This window comes from Tripterygium wilfordii, chromosome 21, assembly GCF_013401445.1.
Source record: "Tripterygium wilfordii isolate XIE 37 chromosome 21, ASM1340144v1, whole genome shotgun sequence".
Classification (NCBI taxonomy): Eukaryota; Viridiplantae; Streptophyta; class Magnoliopsida; order Celastrales; family Celastraceae; genus Tripterygium; species Tripterygium wilfordii.
In genome coordinates this window covers 5748114-5773670 of record NC_052252.1, presented here as the reverse complement: position 1 = coordinate 5773670, position 25557 = coordinate 5748114, and the positions used below count along the sequence as shown (strand labels likewise).

Sequence of the window (25557 nt, the reverse complement as noted above, 5' to 3'; positions counted from 1 at the left end):
AATGATGTCCCTACTCAAGGAAACGACAACTATGCATCTCTCCAACTTCTCGCTACAACAATTATGGTGAGAGGAGCTGTGGGTTTTTGGTTTAGTGATCCTTAGCTACTGCAACTTGTGGTTAATCTTTGGTTGTAACATGGGTATCTCATACGAAGATGAATTTGTTCTACGACTTACGAAGGAAAAAAAGTTGTAAGGATCCAAAAGTGTTTTTTCACTTTCATCTCATTTTTTTTTCCTTGAATAAGATATTCATACTATCATGTCATTATTTAAACATTTACGGTTTGATTAAAATGTTAGGTAAGCACATTGACGAACCAAGACTCAATAAAATCCGATTGTGGAACAATTTGGTAAAATCAGTTATCATTTTACAGCGTTTGAATTTTAAATGACTGAATTCCAATATAGACTATCTATCAGTGATCACAAACAACATTTACTCAATTGTTATTCATAGCTTTTCTCTCGCTGTAGGGGTTTGTTTCAGAATCACAAACAACTCAAAGTGGCTCCTCGTTGTTGAGCCATTACAACATTTACGGAAGGAGTAGATATATATATCACCAATCTGATTGATTAGCTAGTGATAGTATCAATGTAATCAGCCAAAATATGACAAGTCATTAGGACTATTCTTACCTATTTTATATATCAAAATATTTAACAATCTATTTCTAATCCGACTAACTGGATCACTATGAATGATTAGTGTCAATTTTAGAGTAATTAATTAGAAATATCCATGTGATTAGAAGTTGGAGGAAGAGGAAGGTTCCTTTCCTCCACCTCATAATGGAGGGAGGGAGTACTGTCAATGAATTCCAACAAATGGGGGAGGGAGGAGTGCTGCCAATCAATTCCAACAAATTGGGGGCCCTCCAATTAGGCCAAGTGTCTAGCATTATTGATCTCTCCTCAAAAATAGTCCACACACGTCTCAATATATGATTTGCTAAGCTAGCGTGGCATATCATGTTGCTGATTTGGAATTTTGTTATTGATAGACCATTATTGAGCTTAGAGAAAGACCACAATCTCCTCCCACATTACTGGATATGAAAGATGGTATTGTGACCAATCAACTAAATCCAGCAATATAAAATACTCCATTATTGGTCTTATTATTTTCATTTTATAAGAACAAGATAATATAAAGATTTGCATGTCATCATACAAACTTGTCATTTGGATATCGATATGTACCTAAACTTGAGACTTGAGTCGTCAAACTTGCATGCACATAAATTTTTCACTTGACAACAAAATAAATTGGGTCAAAACTCAACTCATAACCACAATGATATTGCTCATAGTGACTCGAAGGCTAGTGACTGGCTAATCATCATAGTGATTTAACAATAGTCCATCATTGGTCTCGTTAATTAGTTCATTAAACAATGCTAGCCCTTAATTTTCATTTATAAAAAGCAGGTTAACATAAAGGCTTACGTGGCAGCCTAATCATAGCGATTTTTCTTTTCTTTTTTTGGGGAATTGTTCAAAACAAATAAGGTAGAACTCAAATTTATGACTCAACTCTCCAAACCTCATCCTCCCCAAACCTTATCCTCCCCAAACTTCATCCATGCAATTATGCAAATACTAATCCGTATATCTAGTAATTTATAGTAATCAAGTGAATTTAAGAATAATAATTTCAACTTTAGGAAAAAGTCAAAAATTATTTAGGATGAGCTGGTTGGTTCATGATTGGTGGCAAAAGGAGTTAAAAAAATACTAATAATTGAGATAGGGATACCCACGTGGCATCATTTCCTGGATGTAGGGCCTATCTCTTTCATTTGGGCCCGCCCTAACTAACGATAAAATATTCACCAGAAACAGAACCGGAACATCCCCTTTTGTCTGAAAATTCAAATAAATAAATAACCATACAAACAGAAATTAAAGTTGTACACTCCTTCCGCCTCTTCACGCCTCTATAAAAACCTGCGAGTCTTTAGTGTTGTCTAATTTAATCTCTCAGACACCTGAAACTCCATTGTATTTTCATCATCTTGAATCCTCTCCACCCATAATCACCATAATGGACGGTGATCGTTCCGTTCATGATGACACCAAGACCCCACTTCTCCCCATCCATGATCAGATCATCCAACGCTCACCAAGCTCGACCTCCAGCTCCCGTCCATCTCTAATTACATCCCTTTTCACACCAAATAACATGTATATCCTCTTAGGACCGCTTTTGTGCGCAGTTATATGCTTATGTGTCAAATTGGAGGGTGCTCCGACGACTAGCCGGAACATGCTGGCAGTACTTGCTTGGGTCTTTGCTTGGTGGGTGACGGAGGCCATTCCTATGCCGATCACCTCCATGTCTCTGCTTTTTCTCTTCCCTCTCTTCGGAATCGCCTCCGCGGACAGCGTTGCCAAGTCGTTTATGGATGATGTGATTGCTCTTGTTCTTGGTAGCTTCATTTTAGCTCTCGCTGTTGAGCATTACAACATTCACAGAAGATTGGCCTTGAATGTGAGTTTTAATTCCTATGATTCATTCATTTCAAGTAATTACTCTGTTTTTTTTTTTTTTTTTTGGCAAAATTGAATGGTTAGATGTACATACAGCTAGATCGTTAAAACTGTAGTCGTTTTTGTCGATAATGATTGGAAATTTCTTGATAAATGACAAGAATTTGAATATTCCATATGTGGGTTCCTCACAGATGACATACTTGTTCTGCGGCGACCCGGTGAACCCACCGCTCCTGCTCCTGGGGATCTGTGCCACGACGGCGTTCGTCAGCATGTGGATGCACAACGTGGCGGCGGCGATGATGATGATGCCAGTGGCGACGGGTATCCTACAGCGGCTCCCGACGGGTCCCACGCAGTCAGACGCGGTTGGTAAGTTCTGCAGGGCAGTTGTGTTGGGGGTGACATACTCTGCGGCAGTAGGAGGGATGAGCACGCTGACGGGGACAGGTGTCAACTTGATATTGGTTGGGATGTGGAAGAGCTATTTCCCACTGGCCAACCCCATAAGCTTCAGCACATGGTTTTTTTTTGGGTTTCCATTGGCAGTCTTGATTTTCATAGCTTTGTGGGGTATACTCTGTTTGTTATACTGCTCAAGAGGGTCAGCCCAGGTTCTCTCTCTTTACTTGGACAGAGCCCATTTGAAGAGAGAGCTTGAATTGTTAGGTAAGGACTAACATCACCCAACACCAATAGACTAACCATTGCCAATTTTGATTGATTTAACCTCAATTTGTTGCATGCATCTAGGTCCCATGGCCTTTGCCGAGAAGATGGTATTAGCAGTGTTTGGGGTGAGTGAACTAAATCTTGTGATTGTTGTGTCAATTTCAAGTTGTTTAAGATATAAAAAAGCAAAGATCCCAGTGTTGATCCATGTGAAATCGTATGCGTCCATCTCAATATTTAAGATAGTTGGAACAAAAAAAATACTGAAATGCGTAAGATTATTCTTAAGATATGAATGACATGATTAATGATAAGGGAGAGTTGGGTGCAGATGCTGGTAGTATTATGGATGACAAGGAGCATAACAGATGACATTCCTGGATGGGGAATTCTGTTCAATGACAGAGCTGGTGATGGAACTGCCAGTGTAAGTGCTAATGACTTGTCTAATTGGGTGATTTGTTTGAATTGAGTGTAATGCTATTATTTCTTGATGTAGGTTTTGATGGCAACACTATTGTTCATAATTCCAAACATGAAGCAAAAGGGGGAGAAACTGATGGACTGGAACAAGTGCAAGAAGCTACCATGGAACATAATATTACTTCTAGGAGCTGGTTTTGCAATAGCTGATGGAGTCAGGAGTAGTGGACTTGCTGATATTCTTTCAAAATCATTGGACTTCTTAGAGCAGGCACCATACCTAGCCATTGCACCTATTGTTTGTCTCATAAGTGCCAGCATCACTGAATTCACATCAAACAATGCAACAACAACTCTCGTTGTTCCTCTGCTTATTCAAATAGCCCAGACCATGAATCTCCACCCACTACTTCTTATGGTCCCTGGAGCCATTGGAGCTCAGTTTTCTTTCTTGCTCCCAACAGGAACCCCTTCCAATATTGTTGGGTTCAGCACTGGACATATTGAGATTAAAGACATGATCAAGATTGGTTTGCCTCTTAAGATTTTTGGCATTGCAGCACTTTCCCTTCTAATGCCTACACTTGGTAAATATATACTCTCTCTCTCTCTGTGTATTATTCATTCTTTAATTTTGATGGTGGTGTGATTTTGACAACATTTGGATATTGCAGGGGCTTATGTCTTTGGGAGTATTGAAGTTGTTCAGTAATTGCTGTTTTGTTTTCAGAAGCTTCAGATGCTCAAACGACGACTGCAATTCACCGGTTAAAGAGTTTTGGAATTAATGCATATTTTCTCACTTTTATGAATGGTAGAAAGTTCGAATTTGTACATTATACCATGTAAGGATTAGAGGAGTTTAAGAAGGAAGAAAAGGTTGCTTTGGTTGACGAAGGAGGAGCATAGAGATTTCTACTTTCTAGGCTCTTGTTTTTCGGCCATCTTAAAGTTGGGCCAAGATTAGATTGAATATGGATCTTCATTAAAAGTTGGGCCACTGGGCCAGAAATAGAACAAGCACCTGTGAGAATCCAATCCATGCATTTTCGTAGGCTTTGCTGCTGACGATGTAGACATCTGATATTTGAAAACTTTTCAATAACCCCCTCAAACTCCATTACCCATTTTGCATTCGTACCCTCCCGCTGGTTGTGAGCCACGAGAAAAGCTTTCATTTTTACACATGAAAAATCGTAGCCCTCACCGTTGAAGACGCGCGGAGAAGGTGGAGATGAGGCTGACATGACCTTGAGCTTCTTCAAAAACTCTCGAGCTGTAGATTCTCCTCCTCTCGCATCACAAGTCCACCAAGAAGAATGCTCCGATAGTATACCACTGTAGATTCCAAAAGCACTTAAAACCAACAAATAACCTTGCAGTTCCAGCTATCAAAACAGAGCAATTGATGAAGATACAAAGAAAAGTTCCAGAAAATAGCTTTCTGTCTCTAAAACTGATCTTCTTTTTATTTAACACTACAAGACTCCAGCCAAACAAATACAAATACAAATAGTCAAACACAAAAATGACCAACTTAAACAACGTTAACACTAATACAAGACAAGACTCACTAAACCAACTTAACAACACAAATTAGAAACATTAACCAGAGTTGTATTAAACACAAGGAAAGCTCCAATGCTTTAAACAGAAGAAAGAGACATGAACCCCAGCTGAACCCACAAAACCAAGACTACAAATCAAGTTGAGCCAATGATGGCTTTTTTAATCTGCTCTACACTTCTCTCTCCTTTGAGTACGGTAACAACGTCGGGCATGGTAGGCCTGAGTGTTGGTACTTGCCTGATGCACACCATTGCCAGCTCCAAGATGATTTTGGCTTGTTTCATGTTCAATCCTTCTGGTGTTCTATCAATCAAATGGTCAAGCCTTTGCTTCTCTTGCAATTCATAAGCCTGTGCGTGTTTATGGTAAATTATTAGCTGCCACCTTGACAAAAGGATTATAACATCTGTCATCTATATGTGTGTGTGTGTATAATCTTGAAAATAAAGTTTCGTCACACTTGCATTTGGTTTAGTCAACTACATAAGAACATAACGCATTATGTCATCAGCAACTGTCTCTTACCAGACTCACTAGATACACACTTTGTGCATTTTCTTCGTACTCGAGCCTCTTCCTGCTGATAATTTCAAGCAGAACAAGCCCATAGTTGTAAACATCAACCTTGCTTGTTATTGTTTTTCTGAGTGTCGCCACCTCAGGGGGCACTCTTGAGCTACATCAAGAAATGAACCATTACGAGTGACAACTAGGCCATATCAGTTTTGGTTGATAGAACACCAGAAGTACTATGTATTGAACCAACTCTTGTGCACATTGTATGTTCTTAAAAATTAAAATTTTGAGAAAGTGAAGAATTTATAGTGTGATGCTTACTATTTCTTTTCTTCAGGCACCTCGACCATAAATATGTCCTCCATCCGAGACAGGTTTGTCAACCAGAAGTCGGATATCTTGACCTTAAAAGTACTGTCATCTGAAGTTCCAGCAAGCAAAATCTGGCTGTCTTTAACTTTTCCATGATAAGGTGTCTTCTCGTGTAGATACTTCAAACCCTCTGCTGTTCCCAGGCAAATAATATATTGTTCTTTCCAAGTAAAACTTGAGTCTGCAAATTTCCAAGTCGCCACTTAATACAGCTTTGTCAGAGTTAAAACAAGATAAGAAAGTTTAACGCTTATAGTTAATTTGCACGTAAGCAAATGCCATAAAAATCATCAGACCATCTATTTAATACCATGCAGCAGCCTACACAGTTTAGACACATCAAAATGGACACATTAAATCTGGATAGTTTGATGCTAGAATGAGGAAACGAGGCAAATGGATAAATTAACAAACTGGGCTTATATAATAATGAAATTAAAGAAAATACCGAACAAGACATCTTGGAGTGAACCGCGCTCCATGTATTCGTAGATTATCAAATGTAGGTCTTTTTTGGAATATGCACCATAAAATTTAACTACGTTCTCATGTTCAAAGGACTTTAAAGTATTAATATCTTCCTGGGAGAAACGAATGGCTTCCTTTGTTCTAGGGGATAGCTTCTTCACTGCTACAACAATTTCATCTGTCAATTGAGCCTGCGATTGTTCAAATATTAGAAGCATATGGTAACAAAAATAGATAATACATTAGAGACATAATTTGACCTTGTATACTTTAGCAGAATCCCCACTGCCAATCTGCATTTCCTGGCTAAAATTGCTTGTGGCTTTTTTGATCTCTTTGATGGAAAAATATCTGCCTTCGATGTTAATACGCTTTGCTATATACGATCAAAGAAGTACGTTAATCAATAGTTATCCTCAAATTATTATGAAAGAGGAAACTTTTTTTTGGTAAGATGGTTGTAACTTCGCATATAATCTCACCAGACAACTCTCTGTCTCTCCGCCACACCATTAGCCAGATGATGAGAAAAATCACTAGAAGAACAAATAGAGAAGCAGCTGCAATCCCCCCTATTTTTAAAGGAGATTGTTTGGTTTTGAATTCTGAATAAAAGAGGCAAATTGTTTCATAAGGTCAAGAAGTGAGTAATAAAAAAAGAAAAAAAAAAGCGTAAATTCTAACCTGGAATTACAGAAATAGCTGATATAAGAGGTCCATTGAGATAAGGTGGGTTATATATGGATCCTTTTCCTGCCCAGAAGAGGTGTATTTCCAATAGATTGTCATCAACTGAAACTGAAAAATTTGCCTTCCGTGATTTTGTATAATTTAGGCTCTTTTTTGGGCGGTAATCTCGCAATTTTCTGTCACCCTGTATCAAATAAAATATTTCCTTAGATGATGCGTATGGTAGTTAGGAAAATAGCTTCAATGATTGAAGTTAAAAAATGACCTGGATATAGACATCGAATGTCCGTTTCCCCAAAATGCTATGGTCTTCACTCTTTGTGTATACATTTTCGGCAAAATGAAGTGTCACATTATAGAGGCCATTATGTAAGCAGAGGGCATAATATGTTAGCGAGACAGGAGCTATGCGAGAATCCTCATATATATGTGCCTCAGGGACAGAGATGGCACATGATAAGTTCTCTATGTAATCTCTGGTTCCTGACGAAAACTCCCCAGAAAAACTGTAAGCCCAATTCCCATTTGGACTTGTGTAAAAATTGTCTGTTGAATTATCCGCCTCATAGTGTTTCCCTTGGAAAGTTGTTTCAGGACCTCCACAATTTATGAACAAGGAATTATCTGCAAGAAATGGAGTTAAAAAAAAAAAAGCCATCCTAAAACTGTGATATGATGAGAATGTCCATACAAGACTTATATGAAGCACCGATTAAAAATAAGTTTACTACTTGGTGTCTACAAATGTGCCAATAAAATACTGTCCATTGCATAGACTTTGGAGGGAGAGAGAACCTACACTTGGGTTTAGGACATTTACTTTTCATTCTCTCCTTTAAGGATTCCCTATAAAACAAAAGCAGGGTTATGAAACATAAATTGTCCATTTCATTGGTTGCAGATAAAGAGGATATAAAAACATACCTGTTGAGTGGTTCACTGGGAAGAGCAGCAGCAGGACACAACCAAGACCACAGAAAACATATGCTCGCAAGTGAGATTTGAAGTATTAATGCAAGAAAATGCCATTGATCAAAATAGGAAAGGAGACATTTCTTACATTTTTATCTTTTTCCCTAGTGGAGTCTTTGGATTTGATAAACCAGTTACATTTAGAAAATTATTATATGAAAGATCCCTGCAAGATGACCATTCACAGAAATGTAGGAATGTTTCTGTACAACTCATGAGCGAACAAAAAAAAAAAAAAAACAGAACAAATCATCATAAATGCCATTTCACATCATATATGAGAATAAGCTTAATCAAAGGGAGCTTAGAATTCTGTAAAAACAGAATTCTTCCAAGAGAAGAGACCACATATAACTATGTTATTAAATTAATGACATTTAGTTCCAAGTCACTAGATCTAGATGTGAAAGAAATTTATTTTCTTCCAATAAGTATCTTCGGCATTACGACCATTACCACAACGATGCTGTCCATATCACCATGCTATTAAGTATTTTGATTTAAGTTCTTCTCGTAAACTCTTTGAAAGAGAAGTTGGAGATCAAGCAGCATTTGGCTGGCTGCATACTGAAGTGCAAACAGATATGGTTCATGAAGGCTGACTTAAGAACAATGATATCACATTCATACCATGATGAACAAGATTTCAACAAAAATGAAATTTGTTCCTCAGTTGCCATTGCTTTCCCTTCTATTTTGGTGTCATTTACAGGACAGAACATGAACAATTTAATGTACACACACTAAAAACCAAAAAGCACACGTAGTTGAACAGTTTAGCACATCGGCTCAAACCAACTTATATATATATATATATATGATTTTTATGTTTCGTGACCGCCTGATATAGTATTAGCGTAGAAATTGTTCATAGTCCAATAGCAAGAGATTAATTAGGAAATGGTAAAACATGCTGTTTATTTTGGTGGTACCAAAGGACGTTTGCATAAATTTGTGTGGTGAGAAAAAGGGAATCAGAATCTCAGATGCATGAATAAGTTGTAGGGATCAAGGCATAGAAGCATACCCCTTAACCTTGATGGTATGCTCAATCCATTTGGGGATTGTTCCATTCAGCTGATTATGCATAAGAAATCTAAACAAAGAAACACAAATGAGACCAAACTCCAGAGTAACCTTTTTGGTGCAAAAATAGCTTAAGAGGAGCAGAAGCCAGAAAGTGGGTTTTAAAGAAGGTGGTTCACATACATCTTCTCAATACTTCGGTTACTTAGAGTATTCGGCAAAACACCACTTAAGTTGTTGAAACTCAAGTCCCTGCAATCAAGAAAAAGTGTAAAGGATAATGATTTTGAGATTCAACAATCTAAGCAAGGACAATAAGATTTGGGAAGGAGTGGGGAAGCAATTAAAATGAATATGAACACGAATGTTATCGGAGCTTCACATTGACCAAGTATGGAGTTAAAGGGTTAATATACATAGATGTAACTTTAACATGTATACAGGCCCTCATGCACACATGCGCAGAACATCTCACAGACATGTATATTGCTAATGCTATAGGTATTCAAATGTAGTTCTAAGATGAGAATGAATAGATAAAGGTGATTCCATCAAAAGTAAGAGGAGATTGATCAATGTTAGATATCTTGAATCTATATTTTTGTACTAGTGTAGAGTGGACTGGAAAATTCAAAAAATATGAGAGTTAGTATGCGGCTGGCTGCACTTAGGGGTCTATGCAAAAGGACTAAATGGTTAGCCTTCCCTTTTCAAAGTGAAGGAACAAGCCACTACAACCATTCAATATATTGCAAGGTAAAATCAACATATTTCAGTCATTATGACAAGATTGCAGTGTAATCAGATACATAAACAGAAATTTTGACGGCAAGATGTAACTGGAAAAACAAGGAAAGAAGAACTTACAAATAATATAAATCTTCCATGCTACCGAGCCATCTGGGAATGGTGCCATTAACAGAGCTATTCCTTATCATCCTACAGAAAAATTATTCAATAGGAATGTAGGGTATCACAAATGACGTCAAAATAAAATCACTCACAGCAAACCCATATTATCTAAGGTTGCATCTTCAGGGAGAGAGAAACCCGCATTCTTCAGGTCACTAACCCACCTAAAAAGAACAAACAACTAACAAATTTCAAAAAACCTGCAGGTGTTGTAGAGAATCTTGGTTCTTCAATCAGCTTAGACAATTCGGAAAAATTAAACAAAATCACAACAGCTGGAGCTGCACTTACAAGGACACTAGAGTTTTCATGGAAAATATTTTTGCAGGCAGTGGTCCTTCAAATTCATTTCCCAAAAGATCCCTGAAAGCATGTGGCACTTGTAGAAGTAAAGCATATATAAAAAGACAGTAGAAACTAGAAACTCAATGTAACGTGTTATGTGTGTGTCTGTGTATATATAGAAATGAAATTAATATACTCACAAATGAGTGAGATTGACCCAATTATTTGCAATGTACTCCGGTATCGGACCAGACAAGTTGTTCCCACTTACCTCGCTGCATTGATTATATGTATCATTAGGACAAATATTTGGGGTCAATCGACCATATGAATTCTTTGTCAAGAGTGATTTGAAATCCCCCATTCAATATTTTTGTACAAAGCAACCGTATGCCTTTGGTATCACGTAAATTTTCATGAACTTGGATTGCCCTGCCCTCCTCAGACATCTTCATCAATCTCGGGAATCAACAAGGTAAGTTGAATTTAAATTCTCCATTTGGAGAACTAGATCCCAGCTAAATTAACCATCCATGAGTAGTTACATAGACACATTATGGAACTATACTTCATAACAAAATTTTCTATCTCTCGTATTCTGTTTATGTTGATTCCTTTGTTGTTTGCATCACAGTTTACCACTCTGACTTTGTAAAAAATTTAAAGATAAGGCGCATGAACATATGTAAAAGTGAGAAACTGACAAATACTCTAGAGTTGTGAGATTGGCATAACTCTCCGGCAAAGTGCCATTAAGAAAGTTCCCTGACAACCACCTGAAATGACAGATCAACAAAAGAGACTCCTAGTCAAACCATTCTTATTTTCTTCTTCTGATCTTAATTGCATCACAGTTTAATTCCAAGCTGCTTTTGGAACATTAGGAACTTACAAATTCCGGATGCTTTTCAAGTTTCTAAAACCATCTGGGAGTTGACCAGCGAGTAGATTCTCGCTTAAATCCCTGTATATAAATGATGACATTCATGATAAGTATTATATAGAACTTCCGGTAGAAAGCGGGAAAAAATCGTGGTCTTGAGACTTCAAGTTGGTGGGGAAATTCCTTACATGAAGTGAACATTCCTCAGGTTTCCCAGTTCATTAGGAATAGATTCAACTAACTGATTTAATCCCAATACTCTGCAAAACCGATAACATATTAATGCATTGAAAAACAACTCTTGCAGTCAAGCTGCCTTGCCCCGCATAAATTTGCTGAAACCGTTTCCGAGATTTAAAATATAAGGATACTTACAAAACAGAAAGATTGGAGATTGAGCCCAATTGTGGTGGTATGGTCCCACTGAGAAGGTTGGAGGACAGATCACTATGGAGAGTGTAGCTAGACAGTTAGACTGAATGGAACTTTAGACCATAATATGATTTTAATACAATAACTGAAAGTCAGTAGTAGCAGGTCTGTGAATATCATACAACAGAACCATGAATATGTCTACAGTGCCAGGGCAGCAGTATGTTCTGCACAGCCACACCTGGTACCCCAACAATGGAGGAGATGATCCCTCCAACTATCAAGAAAAAAAAATCATGTCCGTTGTGGTCTTCCATGCATCTATTCAGCTGTACCGATATATTGCCGTATATATATTGATTTTCCCTTCCCCATTCCCCACTGATTAACCAGGAAAAAAAAAACCGAACGAAAAGGACTTACAGTAAACTTAGATTTTTCAGGTTTCCTAAGCTTGGAGGTATAGGCCCAATCAACTGATTATCTGAAAGGTCTCTGATTTTTCACACAAATTTAACCAACTGTTAGATGTCCAAAGGAAGGAAAAAAAAAAAGAAGAAGCAAGAACACTATTAACACAAGCAACATTTATTATTCCAGCAACAACTTACAAATATTGCAAATGAGGCAACTTTCCCCATATATCAGGAATGGTGCCATGAAGATCATTGTCGGACATATCACTGTTGAGGTGAGATCATAAGCAATATTTATATCTGACATTCTATATATCTATTTAGTTTTCATGGATTAATGTGGATATGTTAGAAACTTAACAGTTTCTGCAGCAATGGAAGTCCTGATAATGCTTCATGAAGCGAACCCTGTAGGTCTAGGCCAGTCCATGTTCTGTCACCCAAAAAAAAAAAAAAAAAATTCGCTGCTTTTACTTAGAAACCATATCATATATATATATACACACACTAACATTGAACTTGAATATAATTTTGTAACATACATTTCGGTTATGTGACAAATTTGGTCATTGCCACACACGCATCGAATATGGAGATTCACACTACCAGTACGTGAGGTTTCACAAAATGAGCTCGAGATATCTGGTGGCGGATGCATCTTTAAGGCGTTCACAAAATGCTGAAGAGCGTTCACTGTCTCCCAATTTCAAAAGTATTCAGTAATTCATTTGTCAAAATTGAACGGGCAGCTTTTAAATTTGTAAAGGAGTAAATGCATGTATGTATATCATGCTATCAGTAACCTGATTCATTATAAAACACACTACTTCACCTCCAATATTTTTATTAATAGTGACGAAGGAATACTGTGTTATAAAAACTTAGACAAGTGACTGGAAAACAAAAATTAACATACACAACGACAAGTGTACCTTCATAGCAATGAAGTCCATGCTTTTCAGTGCAATTTACCGGACTGCGATTCCCCCCCTTAAGGCAATATGGCTCCGAGCAAGTACTCCTTGTCACTGAACTCAGGGAAAATCCAGAATCAAGTATCATAAGCAGAAGAAATGTGATAGATGGAGCAAGCTTATTAAGGACTTTTGGAGACAATTCAACCATTTTTTTTTAAACTCGAAACTGTAGCTCTCCGTGAATAGTCAGTATTATGCTGGTTCATTTATATACATGCCAACTCAGATACCTTAACTATTATGGGAAGCTATAGATTATTGATACAAGATTTCTTTATTCTCCCACTTTTGCTTTTTTAAAGGTAAAGTATAGCTCTTGCATTCCATTGTTACTTATCACCTAAAACAAGTATTGTTTATTCGCTTCAACTTTTCTGTTTGAACCTTTTTCTTTTCCATTTTGGGAAAAATATAAGGAACAAGAAGGCAAGAAAAAAAGAATAAGAACAAAAGAAGAATACTCTCCCTTAATTAATTCGAAGGTTGCAATTCACTCAAACAACGCAAGACAAAATTAGAAACAAGAACTTAAATATGAAGTTGAAGAGGTCACTTCTTTTGCTTTCCCCTTTTCATCTGATTATGATATAGTACAACCTCTCTGTCTTTACCAAATGCATCCTTGATATCCAACACAATCAAACGTGATTCTCATGGTTGAACAAAAAAAAGGAAAACCCAATAATCAAAACTAACAGAAGACACTGTAATCTGTTTCATGGGAATCAACCAAACAAAATGATCTGTGAGACCTAGTTATTAAAAAATTATCAATTACAAATCACGCTTGGGCAGACTCTCACAAGTTTACAAAAATTCTATAGAAAAAATTGCTATGGCTGCTTTTTATGCTTTCTGTTCCTCCACAGTCCACAGTATTTCAACTAAATGTTATTATAGATTTTGTTTGCATTGATTGCATTGCCACTCACATGCGAACGACCAACAAACAACATCAAATTCAAAATTTTTTTAACAGAAATGAAATTATTTAAACTGTATACACAAGAACAAAGTAAAACAACATCAATGTTATCATATTATGATACAAATCAAGCAACCTTTAAGTCCTTACACACCAAGTATAGTATCAGTAAAATATGAATACTCAACAAATATATTACACAGAGCACAATTTCCAGAGGACATCACAGAGATGGTGATGCCCCCCTCCTTATTTCAATCACCGATTTCCTAACCCCGGTGCTTTCTCCAGACCCCTGGCTTGTTGACAGGGCATGGAAAATTTTTCAAATTGAAGCAATGGCTTACCTCCAAATAACTTAATAAAGGCATTTTCTGCATCAAGTCTTTCCAGTCTAGCTCCAGGTTTGGCAAGAACTTCAAACACAGACCTTCAACAGTCCACACAGACTCAGAGTTGAGACTCAGATGGATGTTGTCAAGGTCACCATTCTCAATGCAAAGATACTGCAAATTCGGGAGCTTTCCTGGTTGAACCCATTTCGGCAGAGTTTTATGAGGGTAATGTCTAAGATACAGCTCCTGAAGGCCTGCAGGAGGGGTAAGTTGATCCAGCATTGGTAAGACATTTTTTACTTTAACATCTTCCATATCAATAGCAAGAACCTTAAGTTTCTCAAGCTTCAAGAAAATCGTGCCCTCTTCTTCTGAGAGTTCACTTTCATCACTTAAATTCAATCGCAGGACTTGTAGCTCAGTCAATTGCTGAAGCTCAAGGACCTGACAGCTTCTCTTGTTAGCCTTACCCACCACCTTGAAACCTGATAGTTCCTGCATATGCGATAGCTGAGCCAGTCCACAAGGTAGATACTGAAGACCGCAAAATCCAAGGTCCAAGATCATTAGCATCTTCAACATAATGATTGATTGGTGTAGCTTGACAAGATTGTTGCATCCACTTAAGACCAAAATCCGGAGGTTCCGAAGTTTTCTGATTGAACGTGGTAGTACTTTAAGGCCTGCTGCGCCACTTAGATTCAGAACTGCGAGGCGTTTAAGAGAACAAATCCAGCACAGGAGTTCCTCCATATTGACATTTTCAAGCTTACTGTGAGAAAGATCCAAAACTCTAAGCACAAGGAGAGGCTTCATATACTTTTGGAGTGGAACTTCACTTCTTGACATCAGTAACAATGCTCTGAGCTTCAAACTGCTTTTCAAGGAATTTGCATCTGCCTCGTTAATGATTCCAAACCAAAGTGAATCTGGCGTCCATTTTTGTCTGCCTCTTTCAAAGCCACAAAATGACTCATTTTGAGCAATCATGATGGTCAAATCCCGCACCAAATCATGCATTTTGCAACTATAGACTCTTCGGTCATAGCCTCGCTGCTGCACAACTTCAACTAGGCATCTGCCTGCTAGTTCAGACAGATATTCAAAGCCCAATTCGGTAGCTGTTCTTGAGTTTGTGCTTCGGATAAGGCCCTCTCCAATCCACCAATGAATTAACTGTTCAGAATGGATCACCGAGTCTTCAGGATATATGGAGAAACACAAGAGCAATGTCTTTAGAAGACTAGGGAGTTCGTCATAGCTCAGTTGCAAAGAAGCCAGCACTGAGCTTGTTTGACCTCTGGTAGTCAATTCATGAAAATCATCACGAGTTTTCTTCCACTCTGTAAGAGAATGAATTTTTGGTGCGAGTGACGCTCCAATGGTCTTGATTGCCAGCGGAAGTCCCCTGCATTTCTCCACAATTTCTTTGCCTACTTTTTCAAAATGGGAATTAGGGCATATTCCTTTTCTTACTGAAAATGCAAACTTGGAGAACAGAGACCAACTTTCTTCTGGATTTAGAACTTTCGGACGATGGATCCGATAGCTGTCAACCCCAAATGCCACATCTTCGTTTCTAGTGGTAACTATGAAGCAACTACTTTTCTCAGTTGCAGTTGGTAGATTGGAAGATAGCCTTCTCCACCATTCAAAGTTTATATTCCAGACATCATCCATAACAATCAGAAAGGATTTCCCTTCAAGTAATTGGTGAATCCTTCGCAACATTTGACCTTTGTCAGACCCCAAGCCTTCTTGTCCTAATTGTAATTGTTCCAACATGCTCCTCATGATCCTTTCTTCATCGAAATTTTGAGAGACTGACACCCAAATCATTTTCTCAAAGTATCCACGTACTTCTCTATCATTCATAACTTTCTGGGCAATCGTGGTTTTTCCCAAACCCCCCATCCCCACAATTCCAACTTTGAGAATTTCCTCATCTGGCCAAAGAATCCACTCTTTTATTGTCTTGACATCATTTTCCAGTCCAATTATCTCAGAAGAATCAAAATCCTGTGACGAATATCGTGCAACTTGCTGCACAGTAGTGCTTGGCTCTTGGGGCCTCAGAAAACTTGTCAAATCTTTGCTTGTCATTTCCATTTTTGAATTAAGATCTTTCAACCTCTTTCCTATTTCGTATCTGAAGGTTATGTCAAAAGGTGAGAAGACAGAGCAAGAGTCTGCTTTTTGATACTCATCTTTGATTATAACATCTATGAGCACATCATCAGCTTCATAAATCAGTTCTCTCAGAACCATTAAAGTCACTTTCTGCGTCTCCAGATTACTTTTGAGGTTCTGCGTGTCTGCTAAGCAGGCCTTCACATTCCGAAGCCCTGCCTCCAATTTCTCAAGCTGACTACGATATTGAAACACATGTTTACTTTCAGTAATGAGATCTTGAACTAGCATCTCTACCAGTTTTCCAACTAAGGGATCCATTGCCAACATCTCCTTTTTAGTTTTACCTGCGAAACTCATGTACAAGCTTCATAATCAAAACTTCAAACTATATCTGAACCTTTACATCTTTCAATATAGCTCTAGATAAGCACTTTTCACTTCGGTTAGATAATTTGTTCACATATGATATGAAAGACAAGATCATGGAGTTACATAGATAAATGACATGGATAACAATCTTGCAGAAAATGGATGTAATAAGCAATAAAGGCTAATATAATAGCTAAGAACAAGCCCAAAGCATTGGAAAGAAGAAAGCAGTGTTTTTGAGCCATTTGTAAGGAAATAAAAATGAAGCCTTCAAACCTTAGGCATCATTCACTGTTGGCTTATACTAGCATTTCTATCACAATGAAGCAATCTTACAATTAATGATTCATCATCAATCCAATCCAATTTTCTCAATCTTATACCAATAATTCATGAGGCTAATGGTTCTACTATGGCACAGAAGCATATATACTTGGTAATTGTCTAAATATAGTTAGTTTAAGAATACTTATTAATCAATAACAGGATAGAAGCAAAACAGTGGAAGGTCAAATTACAAGTTCCAATGCATTGCAAACTGTACCTACTAAACACTGATTAAGTTCAAGGAGATACTGATACAGCAACTATACAAAAGATGATGTATGATTGGGCTTATTAATATTACAACGAAAAAGGACAGCAAGAAATGTATTTTAGCAATACTAGACATACTGTAAGGACTCAAACAGAAGCACATACCCCAGAATGCAGCAGATATGACCTGTCCAAGGGTATATAAGCTTCAACAGCTCTGGATTAAAAAGGAATTGAACCCCAATTCCAACCTCGACATAGAAATCGAACAGGGAGAAGAATACTTTATTAGTTTATGGTATTCTCAACATTATATAATATACGAAGCATACCAATTCCAAAACTTATTCTTCCTTATGAATAGAAGGCACAATAACCATTGGAGAGAGCAAAGTATCTCATTCAATAAAAGAGTGATACTTGGTAACAGCGCTCAAAGCTAAGCAAAGAATCCAACAAAACTTAACAGACCCAAAAGTAAGCAAAGAATGCAAAACATAGGGGGGAAAAGTGAAAATGATGTTTGAAAGTCGCCATGCTTTCGCAAAATCCAAGGCCACTTTTGCTAGCTTTACTTTAGCGTATAATTAATACAGGAAAACATTATGAAGCAAGTAGAACACTGATTCAGAGACTTATATAGGCAACTAAAGGTATGATTGTGTAAAAGGAGGCGTGCTTTGCATTCCTTTGTCAGGTCAGACAGTCAGGGTTATATTTTTGCCTATACGTGAATTGTCTACTATCAGTGTAGCCTGAGTTAGTCCCCAGTACATTCTAGCCTCATGTTTGACAGCATGAGATTGCCACTCTGAAAGATACCAAAAAATGAAGAGGAAGAAGAAAAAGAAAGGAGACTTTAACATAAGGTTCAACTCAAAAGTTGCAATCAACTTGATAAGAGAATAAAAAATTTTGATAATGTGGCTCTTCCTCTTCCATTAATTATACTTCCTTTCTCTTATTATTAGAACTATCAAAGGGAAGTGTAGATGAAAAGAGAGAGGCAGGAGAAACAAATTTGTGTAAAGATCATAAATCTGCAACAATGTGGTCATATGAATGAAGGTAAGAAACTACAAATCAACTATATAGGAATTCACAATGAAGATAATTTAGAGTCCCTTATGTGAGTTCTCTTTCATTTTCAAATTCATAGGTTTTAAAAAAGTGTTCTTGCTGTAAACTCACAGCTTGAGAGTTGGTGACCTAGCTACACTGTTCTGATAAGCGGAGGTATATACAAAAATAATTTTCACAAATAAATCATGTCCCAGGAAACACTACCATTTTTTGGGCAAGAAACATACAAATGAAAAATATCACGAGACACTTGAGCAAAATGGAGCTGAGTTCACCTCCCCATCTTCCAATGAAATTCCTGCTGCTACCAAGATTTTCTGTCCTCTTTATTTTTGTTTGCAGTATACCAACTGCCAAGTGATTTTTTATATCGCAATCTCCTTTCATAATCCCATCCCCTTTATTTGCGTTATTTTTCTGTTTTTGACCCATTAGTAGAGGAATGAACTACGGCTAGTCGACTACATTTGGCCATTTTTCTTTCCCTTGTGCTCAATAATTACACAATGTATCAAGTGCAGATGTCTGATTTTAGACCTTGGTAGCCCTCCTTATGTTAGACTTTGGTTGTCACCATATGAAATGGACAAACCACAAAGAATACATTATCTCAATTTTACAATCAATGAAAGAGGTTAAACTGCAGATAGCAGACATGTAAAACACCATAGATGTTATCTAAATCATATGCAGATCAAGCAACTTGAAAGACTTCACACACAATATAATTAAAACTGAAAATACAACAGCAAACAATTTAGCAAATAGATAACAAGCCAAGCATACACAAAGCAACAATGTCCAAAGGACACCAAAGAGATGGCGATGCCCACTCCTTATTTCAATCACTGATTTCCTAATCCTCGTCCTTTCTCCAGACCCCTGGCTTGTTGACAGGACATGAAAATTTTTTCAAATTGAAGCAATGGCTTACCTCCAAATAGCTCAATGAAGGCATTTTCATTACTTAAATTCATTCTCAGCCCACGTAGCTCAGCCAGTTGCTGACAGCTTGTCTTGTGAGTCCTACTCACCACCTAGAATCCAGATAGTTCTTGTAGACGCGACAGCTTCCCTATTCCTCGAGGTAGATACCCGAGACCACAAGATCCTAGATCCAATAGCATCAGCATCTTCAATTTAATGATTGATTGATGTACATTTACAAGACTGTTGCATCCGCTTAAGACCAAAATCTAGAGGTTCCAAAGTTTCTATGTCGAAACTTTGCAGCTTACTGTGCGACAAATCCAAAACTGTGGGGTGGAAAGGTTCCATGCTTTTATCGAGGGGAACTCCACTGCTTGACATTAGTAACATAGCCCTTGGCCTTGGACTGCTTCAATCGCATTTCCAAACCATCAACATTCTGGTGTCCATTTCTGTCTGCCTCTTTCAAAGCTGCCAAATGACTCATCTTTGGCAATCATGATGGTCAAATCCCGCACCAGTTCGTGCATTTTACAACTAACCGTAGACTCTTCTATCATAACCTCGACGCTGCACAACTTCAACCAGACATCTGCCTGCTAGTTCCGAAAGATATTCATCGTAAAAGAATTTGTGGGTTTTAGGCAAGACACAATTTTTAGAGGGCACAAGCAGAAGCACGTTACACATACCGAGGAATGTGGCTAATAGAGCTTGTGTAGAGTACGTGAACTTCAACGGCTCCAGATTGGAAAGCCAAATACTGTTTGAATACCGGCGGAAGAGAAAACGAACCACGAAAACGATATGGTTTATGGACTGCAATAATGCAAACAGGGATGTTTTAAAGGCCAAAAATTGGGGACGAGGAATATAAACACTAGGAGTATGCGAATATAGCGAGCGATTCTTGCTGATTTTTTTGATAGAAGGCACTGCAACCATTGGAGGGTTTAGAGTAATTTATTGCATTTGATAAAACAGGATAACAGTGCGCATAATAAAAAATACATGGAGTCAAATTGAGTTTTCTTCTCCTCCTCAAAACAAAAAAAGGGTTTTCTCAACCAACAAGAACTAACTGGATTGACAATCACAGAAATGTAGGAATGTTTCTGTACAACTCATGAGTGAAAAAAAAAAAAAAAAAAAAACCAACAGAAAAGATCATCATAAGTGCCATATCACATCATATATGAGAATAAGCTTAATCAAAGGGAGCTTAGAATTCTGTAAAACCAGAATTCTTCCAAGCGAAGAGACCACATATAACTATGTTATTAAATTAATGACATTTAGTTCCAAGTCACTAGATCTAGATGTGAAAAAAATTTATTTTCTTCCAATAAGTATATTCGGGCATTACGACCATTACCACAACGATGCTGTCCATATCGCCATGCTATTAAGTATTTTGATTTAAGTTCTTCTCGTAAACTCTTTGAAAGAGAAGTTGGAGATCAAGCAGCATTTGGCTGGCCGCATACTGAAGTGCAAACAGATATGGTTCATGAAGGCTGACTTAAGAACAATGATATCACATTCATACCATGATGAACAAGATTTCAACAAAAATGAAATTTGTTCCTCAGTTGCCATTGCTTTCCCTTCTATTTCGGTGTCATTTACAGGACAGAACATGAACAATTTAATGTACACACACTAAAAACCAAAAAGCACACGTAGTTGAACAGTTTAGCACATCAGCTCAAACCAACTTTTATATATATATATATATATATATATATGATTTTTATGTTTCGTGACCGCCTGATATAGTATTAGCGTAGAAATTGTTCATAGTCCAATAGCAAGAGATTAATTAGGAAATGGTAAAACATGCTGTTTATTTTGGTGGTACCAAAGGACGTTTGCATAAATTTGTGTGGTGAGAAAAAGGGAATCAGAATCTCAGATGCATGAATAAGTTGTAGGGATCAAGGCATAGAAGCATACCCCTTAACCTTGATGGTATGCTCAATCCATTTGGGGATTGTTCCATTCAGCTGATTATGCATAAGAAATCTAAACAAAGAAACACAAATGAGACCAAACTCCAGAGTAACCTTTTTGGTGCAAAAATAGCTTAAGAGGAGCAGAAGCCAGAAAGTGGGTTTTAAAGAAGGTGGTTCACATACATCTTCTCAATACTTCGGTTACTTAGAGTATTCGGCAAAACACCACTTAAGTTGTTGAAACTCAAGTCCCTGCAATCAAGAAAAAGTGTAAAGGATAATGATTTTGAGATTCAACAATCTAAGCAAGGACAATAAGATTTGGGAAGGAGTGGGGAAGCAATTAAAATGAATATGAACACGAATGTTATCGGAGCTTCACATTGACCAAGTATGGAGTTAAAGGGTTAATATACATAGGTGTAAATTTAACATGTATACAGGCCCTCATGCACACATGCGCAGAACATCTCACAGACATGTATATTGCTAATGCTATAGGTATTCAAAGGTGGTTCTAAGATGAGAATGAATAGATAAAGGTGATTCCATCAAAAGTAAGAGGAGATTGATCAATGTTAGATATCTTGAATCTATATTTTTGTACTAGTGTAGAGTGGACTAGAAAATTCAAAAAATATGAGAGTTAGTATGTGGCTGGCTGCACTTAGGGGTCTATGCAAAAGGACTAAATGGTTAGCCTTCCCTTTTCAAAGTGAAGGAACAAGCCACTACAACCATTCAATATATTGCAAGGTAAAATCAACATATTTCAGTCATTATGACAAGATTGCAGTGTAATCAGATACATAAACAGAAATTTTGACGGCAAGATGTAACTGGAAAAACAAGGAAAGCAGAACTTACAAATAATATAAATCTTCCATGCTACCGAGCCATCTGGGAATGGTGCCATTAACAGAGCTATTCCTTATCATCCTACAGAAAAATTATTCAATAGGAATGTAGGGTATCATAAATGACTTCAAAATAAAATCACTCACAGCAAACCCATATTATCTAAGGTTGCATCTTCAGGGAGAGAGAAACCCGCATTCTTCAGGTCACTAACCCACCTAAAAAGAACAAACAACTAACAAATTTCAAAAAACCTGCAGCTGTTGTAGAGAATCTTGGTTCTTCAATCAGCATAGACAATTCAAAAAAATTAAACAAAATCACAACAGCTGGAGCTGCACTTACAAGGACACTAGAGTTTTCATGGAAAATATTTTTGCAGGCAGTGGTCCTTCAAATTCATTTCCCAAAAGATCCCTGAAAGCGAGTGGCCCTTGTAGAAGTAAAGCATTGATAAAAAGACCGTAGAAACTAGAAACTCAATGTAACGTGTTATGTGTGTGAGTCTGTGTATAAATAGAAATGAAATTAATATACTCACAAATGAGTGAGATTGACCCAATTATTTGCAATGTACTCCGGTATCGGACCAGACAAGTTGTTCCCACTTACCTCGCTGCATTGATCATATGTATCATTAGGACAAATGGTTGGGGTCAATCGACCATATGAATTCTTTGTCAAAAGTGATTTGAAATCCCCCATTCAATATTTTTGTACAAAGCAACCGTATGCCTTTGGTATCATGTAAATTTTCATGAACTTGGATTGCCCTGCCCTCCTCAAACATCTTCGTCAATCTCGGGAATCAACAAGGTAAGTTGAATTTAAATTCTCCATTTGGAGAACTCGATCCCAGCAAAATTAACCATCCATGAGTGGTTACATAGACACATTATGGAACTATACTTCATAACAAAATTTTCTATTTCTCTCGTATTCTGTTTATGTTTATTCCTTTGTTGTTTGCATCACAGTTTACCTTTCTAACTTTGTAAAAAATTTAAAGATAAGGCACATGAACATATGTAAAAGTGAGAAACTGACAAATACTCTAGAGTTGTGAGATTGTGATGGAAACCCACACCGGCCCATAAGGCCCAAGGTAGAACTACAACCCAGAAAACCGGCTTACTAGGTGAGGGTGTCTTGGATCCTTATAAACTAGAGTTGGTAGCCCTATTTTTTCGATGTGGGATACTCATCAAACCACCCCCCTTGGACAGCCGACGTCCACGACGGCTACGCTCGCCCTTCAGACGGCAGCCCTCTCCCGGACGACAGCCCTCTCCGCAAACTCGGCTCTCTCAATGAAAGCACCAATGATGGAAACCCACACCGGCCCATAAGGCCCAAGGTAGAACTACAACCCAGAAAACCGGCTTACTAGGTGAGGGTGTCTTGGATCCTTATAAACTAGAGTTGGTAGCCCTATTTTTTCGATGTGGGATACTCATCAGATTGACATAACTCTCCTGCAAAGTGCCATTAAGAAAGTTCCCTGACAACCATCTGAAATGACATATCAACAAAAGAGACTCCTAGTCAAACCATTCTTATTTTCTTCTTCTGATCTTAATTGCATCACAGTTTAATTTGCTAAAGCAGCTGCTTTCTTGATGAGCGGAAGATGACCATTATTTAATATTAAAAAACTCTCTATATAATGAAAATTGCTCCTCTTCTTTGGCCTCCAACACAATCTCCACTCTCAACATAAAAATGGTCATCTTCCGCCCATCAAAAAAGCAGCTACTTCAGCAAATGACTGAGACATTCCATTTCCCTAATCCTACGTATATGGTTATTCAAGGAGCGAATGAGGGTGGCAGAGTTGTCCTCACCCTTGATGTTTATAACTTTGCCACAGGAAACCAGTACAAAACAGAGGCCATCATAACAGATGACATAGACAAGGCAGAAGAATTGGCCTCAGAATTAATGTTTGGGCTCATGAAAAACAGATTTGGTCTTCAAATAGACGATCTCAACTTCAATCAGATTATGTATTATCAAGACACTCTGAACACATGTGAATTGAGATGAACAACCAAGAGGAGAAAATTACTGAACTCATCAACGTCATGAATGTCATGAGAGAAGAAAAGAAGCAAGACACTGACAAAATACAAGAACTCAACTACAACATCGAGGTCATTAACTTAGAGAAGGAGGATGCAATAAATGAGGCAGAGGAAGAGCTGAAAATAGGAGCATCAAATCAGATATAGTGCGATTAATGGACACATTGCACAACCTAAGGAGAAAAATGAGAAGACTTCTGCAAGTCATGAATGATGATGCGTTTTTGGGAAGTCAAACATGAAGAAGAATTAAAGATAAAGATTCAAGCCATGCCACCAAGCCATGAAGAACACAAGACAACAAAATAAAAACACTCACTTTTTTAATGTTCCTTGGTTTATTTTGCATTTTGTATACTAGAGTGGTTGTTTGATCTTACTGTTCGTACACCAACGTCTCTATGCACAGCATTTTGTATTCTCTATGTTTTGAATTTTGTGACTGTCAGTGTTCATTAGGTGTTATATATCTTTCTTTATGTTTTTTGCCACCCACGTTTCTGTCTTCAATAAGTATGATATTGATAAGCACCATCGACGCTTAAAAGTGTGATTAATTTTTTATAAACAACACCAAAACCCTAAACTAAAAACCAAATTATTAAATTTCTCCTTACATTCTATGATTACCTGGATACGATTAGCCCTTCATCGATCGTTATTATGTGCGAATAACAAAATTTCTTTCAAAATCTAGATAAACAATATGATTATTCGGCCTCAATCCACATCCAACAAACCATAATTTACCCACAACAAAGCGCGGGCTGTCAGCTAGTATGTGTATATATGAAAATAAAAGGAGCGAGGTCAGTTGATGACACAACCTTGTGTGTGGATCCGCCCCTAACCTGAGTTGTAGAGTGAGTTGGTTGTTCCATAAAGTAGTGAACTGGATTAGTATGATGAAGGCTCACTCTACCAATTCATGGCATATTGACCAACTGGTTTGGATTGCTTATTGTCGCAACCGGGGTCACGATGCGAACATGAAAGGATGAAAAATTGTTTAGTTTTAGAAAATTGTTTAGAGTCGCCACCAATTGATTTGAGTGCAATTGGACACTAAAAATGTGGTCTACGAACCAGAAAATGGGTAAGGGGGTCTATTGAGTGCGGGGAAGGTTTTAGGCACCCCATAACTCCCTAAAAGGTTACCTAGATTGATCTATGTGCTTTTTCTGGAAAAGTTGTTGTATATTCCAATTTGGTGAAATTTGCAAATGAACAATCTAATTTTATTTGACGAATACAAATGGTATTTTAATTTGAAAAAAGATAACATAATTA

General features: G+C 37.5%; 5 protein-coding genes across 9 annotated transcripts in view; 1 reads left to right on the top strand and 4 right to left on the bottom strand.

The window, feature by feature from the left end:
* Positions 1-1945: 1945 nt before the first annotated feature.
* Positions 1946-4638, top strand: LOC119990172 (tonoplast dicarboxylate transporter). The gene is made up of 6 exons (XM_038836031.1): positions 1946-2503; positions 2697-3174; positions 3259-3302; positions 3509-3604; positions 3677-4187; positions 4275-4638. Exons 1-6 carry the CDS (start codon positions 2057-2059, stop codon positions 4310-4312), a joined length of 1614 nt encoding a protein of 537 aa, XP_038691959.1. The 5' UTR covers positions 1946-2056; the 3' UTR covers positions 4313-4638.
* LOC119990164 (probable leucine-rich repeat receptor-like serine/threonine-protein kinase At3g14840) lies at positions 4363-13106 on the bottom strand. Its single transcript, XM_038836015.1, has 26 exons — positions 13014-13106; positions 12624-12774; positions 12443-12514; positions 12277-12348; positions 12089-12160; positions 11669-11740; positions 11482-11553; positions 11303-11374; positions 11115-11186; positions 10611-10685; positions 10417-10488; positions 10218-10289; positions 10081-10152; positions 9397-9465; positions 9215-9283; positions 8276-8353; positions 8140-8154; positions 8015-8061; positions 7481-7839; positions 7210-7399; positions 7008-7130; positions 6786-6901; positions 6506-6716; positions 6007-6238; positions 5695-5845; positions 4363-5519 (listed from the first exon to the last, which is right to left on the bottom strand). Exons 2-26 carry the CDS (start codon positions 12737-12739, stop codon positions 5304-5306), a joined length of 2787 nt encoding a protein of 928 aa, XP_038691943.1. The 5' UTR covers positions 12740-12774; positions 13014-13106; the 3' UTR covers positions 4363-5303.
* LOC119990165 (disease resistance RPP13-like protein 4) lies at positions 13092-20300 on the bottom strand. 5 transcript variants are annotated; one of them, XM_038836019.1, is made up of 3 exons: positions 19375-20299; positions 14331-16795; positions 13092-13109 (listed from the first exon to the last, which is right to left on the bottom strand). In XM_038836019.1, the coding sequence occupies exons 1-3, from the start codon at positions 19415-19417 to the stop codon at positions 13107-13109; spliced, it is 2511 nt and encodes an 836-aa protein (XP_038691947.1). In that variant the 5' UTR covers positions 19418-20299; the 3' UTR covers positions 13092-13106. The 5 variants fall into 5 exon arrangements, with proteins under 5 accessions (XP_038691947.1, XP_038691948.1, XP_038691944.1 ...); XM_038836020.1 differs by lacking the exon at positions 13092-13109 and having other exon boundaries at positions 14075-16065; positions 16147-16795; positions 19375-20300; XM_038836016.1 differs by lacking the exon at positions 13092-13109 and having other exon boundaries at positions 14075-16795; positions 19375-19966; positions 20063-20298.
* Positions 17520-25557, bottom strand: part of LOC119990168 (inositol transporter 4-like) — a 22072-nt gene continuing 14034 nt past the window's right edge. The window contains exon 8 of the mRNA XM_038836028.1: positions 17520-18990. The gene's annotated coding sequence lies outside the window, so the exon portion shown is untranslated. The remainder of the gene's footprint in view (positions 18991-25557) is intronic.
* LOC119990182 (probable LRR receptor-like serine/threonine-protein kinase At1g53430) lies at positions 19144-22952 on the bottom strand. The gene is made up of 7 exons (XM_038836049.1): positions 22725-22952; positions 22529-22600; positions 22330-22401; positions 22193-22264; positions 21509-21577; positions 21327-21395; positions 19144-20189 (listed from the first exon to the last, which is right to left on the bottom strand). The coding sequence occupies exons 1-7, from the start codon at positions 22886-22888 to the stop codon at positions 20183-20185; spliced, it is 525 nt and encodes a 174-aa protein (XP_038691977.1). The 5' UTR covers positions 22889-22952; the 3' UTR covers positions 19144-20182.

Coding starts and splice junctions, on each gene's coding strand:
- LOC119990165 (XM_038836016.1), bottom strand. CDS start 19,417: ATGAATTTAAGTAATGAAAATGCCTTCATTGAGCTATTTGGAG. Junction 16,796..19,374: donor CTTCATTGAGCTATTTGGAG/GTAAGCCATTGC, acceptor TGAGTTTCGCAG/GTAAAACTAAAAAGGAGATG.
- LOC119990172 (XM_038836031.1), top strand. CDS start 2,057: ATGGACGGTGATCGTTCCGTTCATGATGACACCAAGACCCCACTTCTC. Junction 2,504..2,696: donor ACAGAAGATTGGCCTTGAAT/GTGAGTTTTAAT, acceptor GGTTCCTCACAG/ATGACATACTTGTTCTGCGG. Junction 4,188..4,274: donor CCTTCTAATGCCTACACTTG/GTAAATATATAC, acceptor TGGATATTGCAG/GGGCTTATGTCTTTGGGAGT.
- LOC119990164 (XM_038836015.1), bottom strand. CDS start 12,739: ATGCATCCGCCACCAGATATCTCGAGCTCATTTTGTGAAACCTCACGT. Junction 10,290..10,416: donor ATGAAAACTCTAGTGTCCTT/GTAAGTGCAGCT, acceptor TGTTCTTTTTAG/GTGGGTTAGTGACCTGAAGA. Junction 9,466..10,080: donor ATGGAAGATTTATATTATTT/GTAAGTTCTTCT, acceptor TCTTGATTGCAG/GGACTTGAGTTTCAACAACT.
- LOC119990182 (XM_038836049.1), bottom strand. CDS start 22,888: ATGGGGGATTTCAAATCACTTTTGACAAAGAATTCATATGGTCGATTG. Junction 22,601..22,724: donor TGGGTCAATCTCACTCATTT/GTGAGTATATTA, acceptor ACTCGCTTTCAG/GGATCTTTTGGGAAATGAAT. Junction 22,265..22,329: donor TTAGATAATATGGGTTTGCT/GTGAGTGATTTT, acceptor ATTTTTCTGTAG/GATGATAAGGAATAGCTCTG.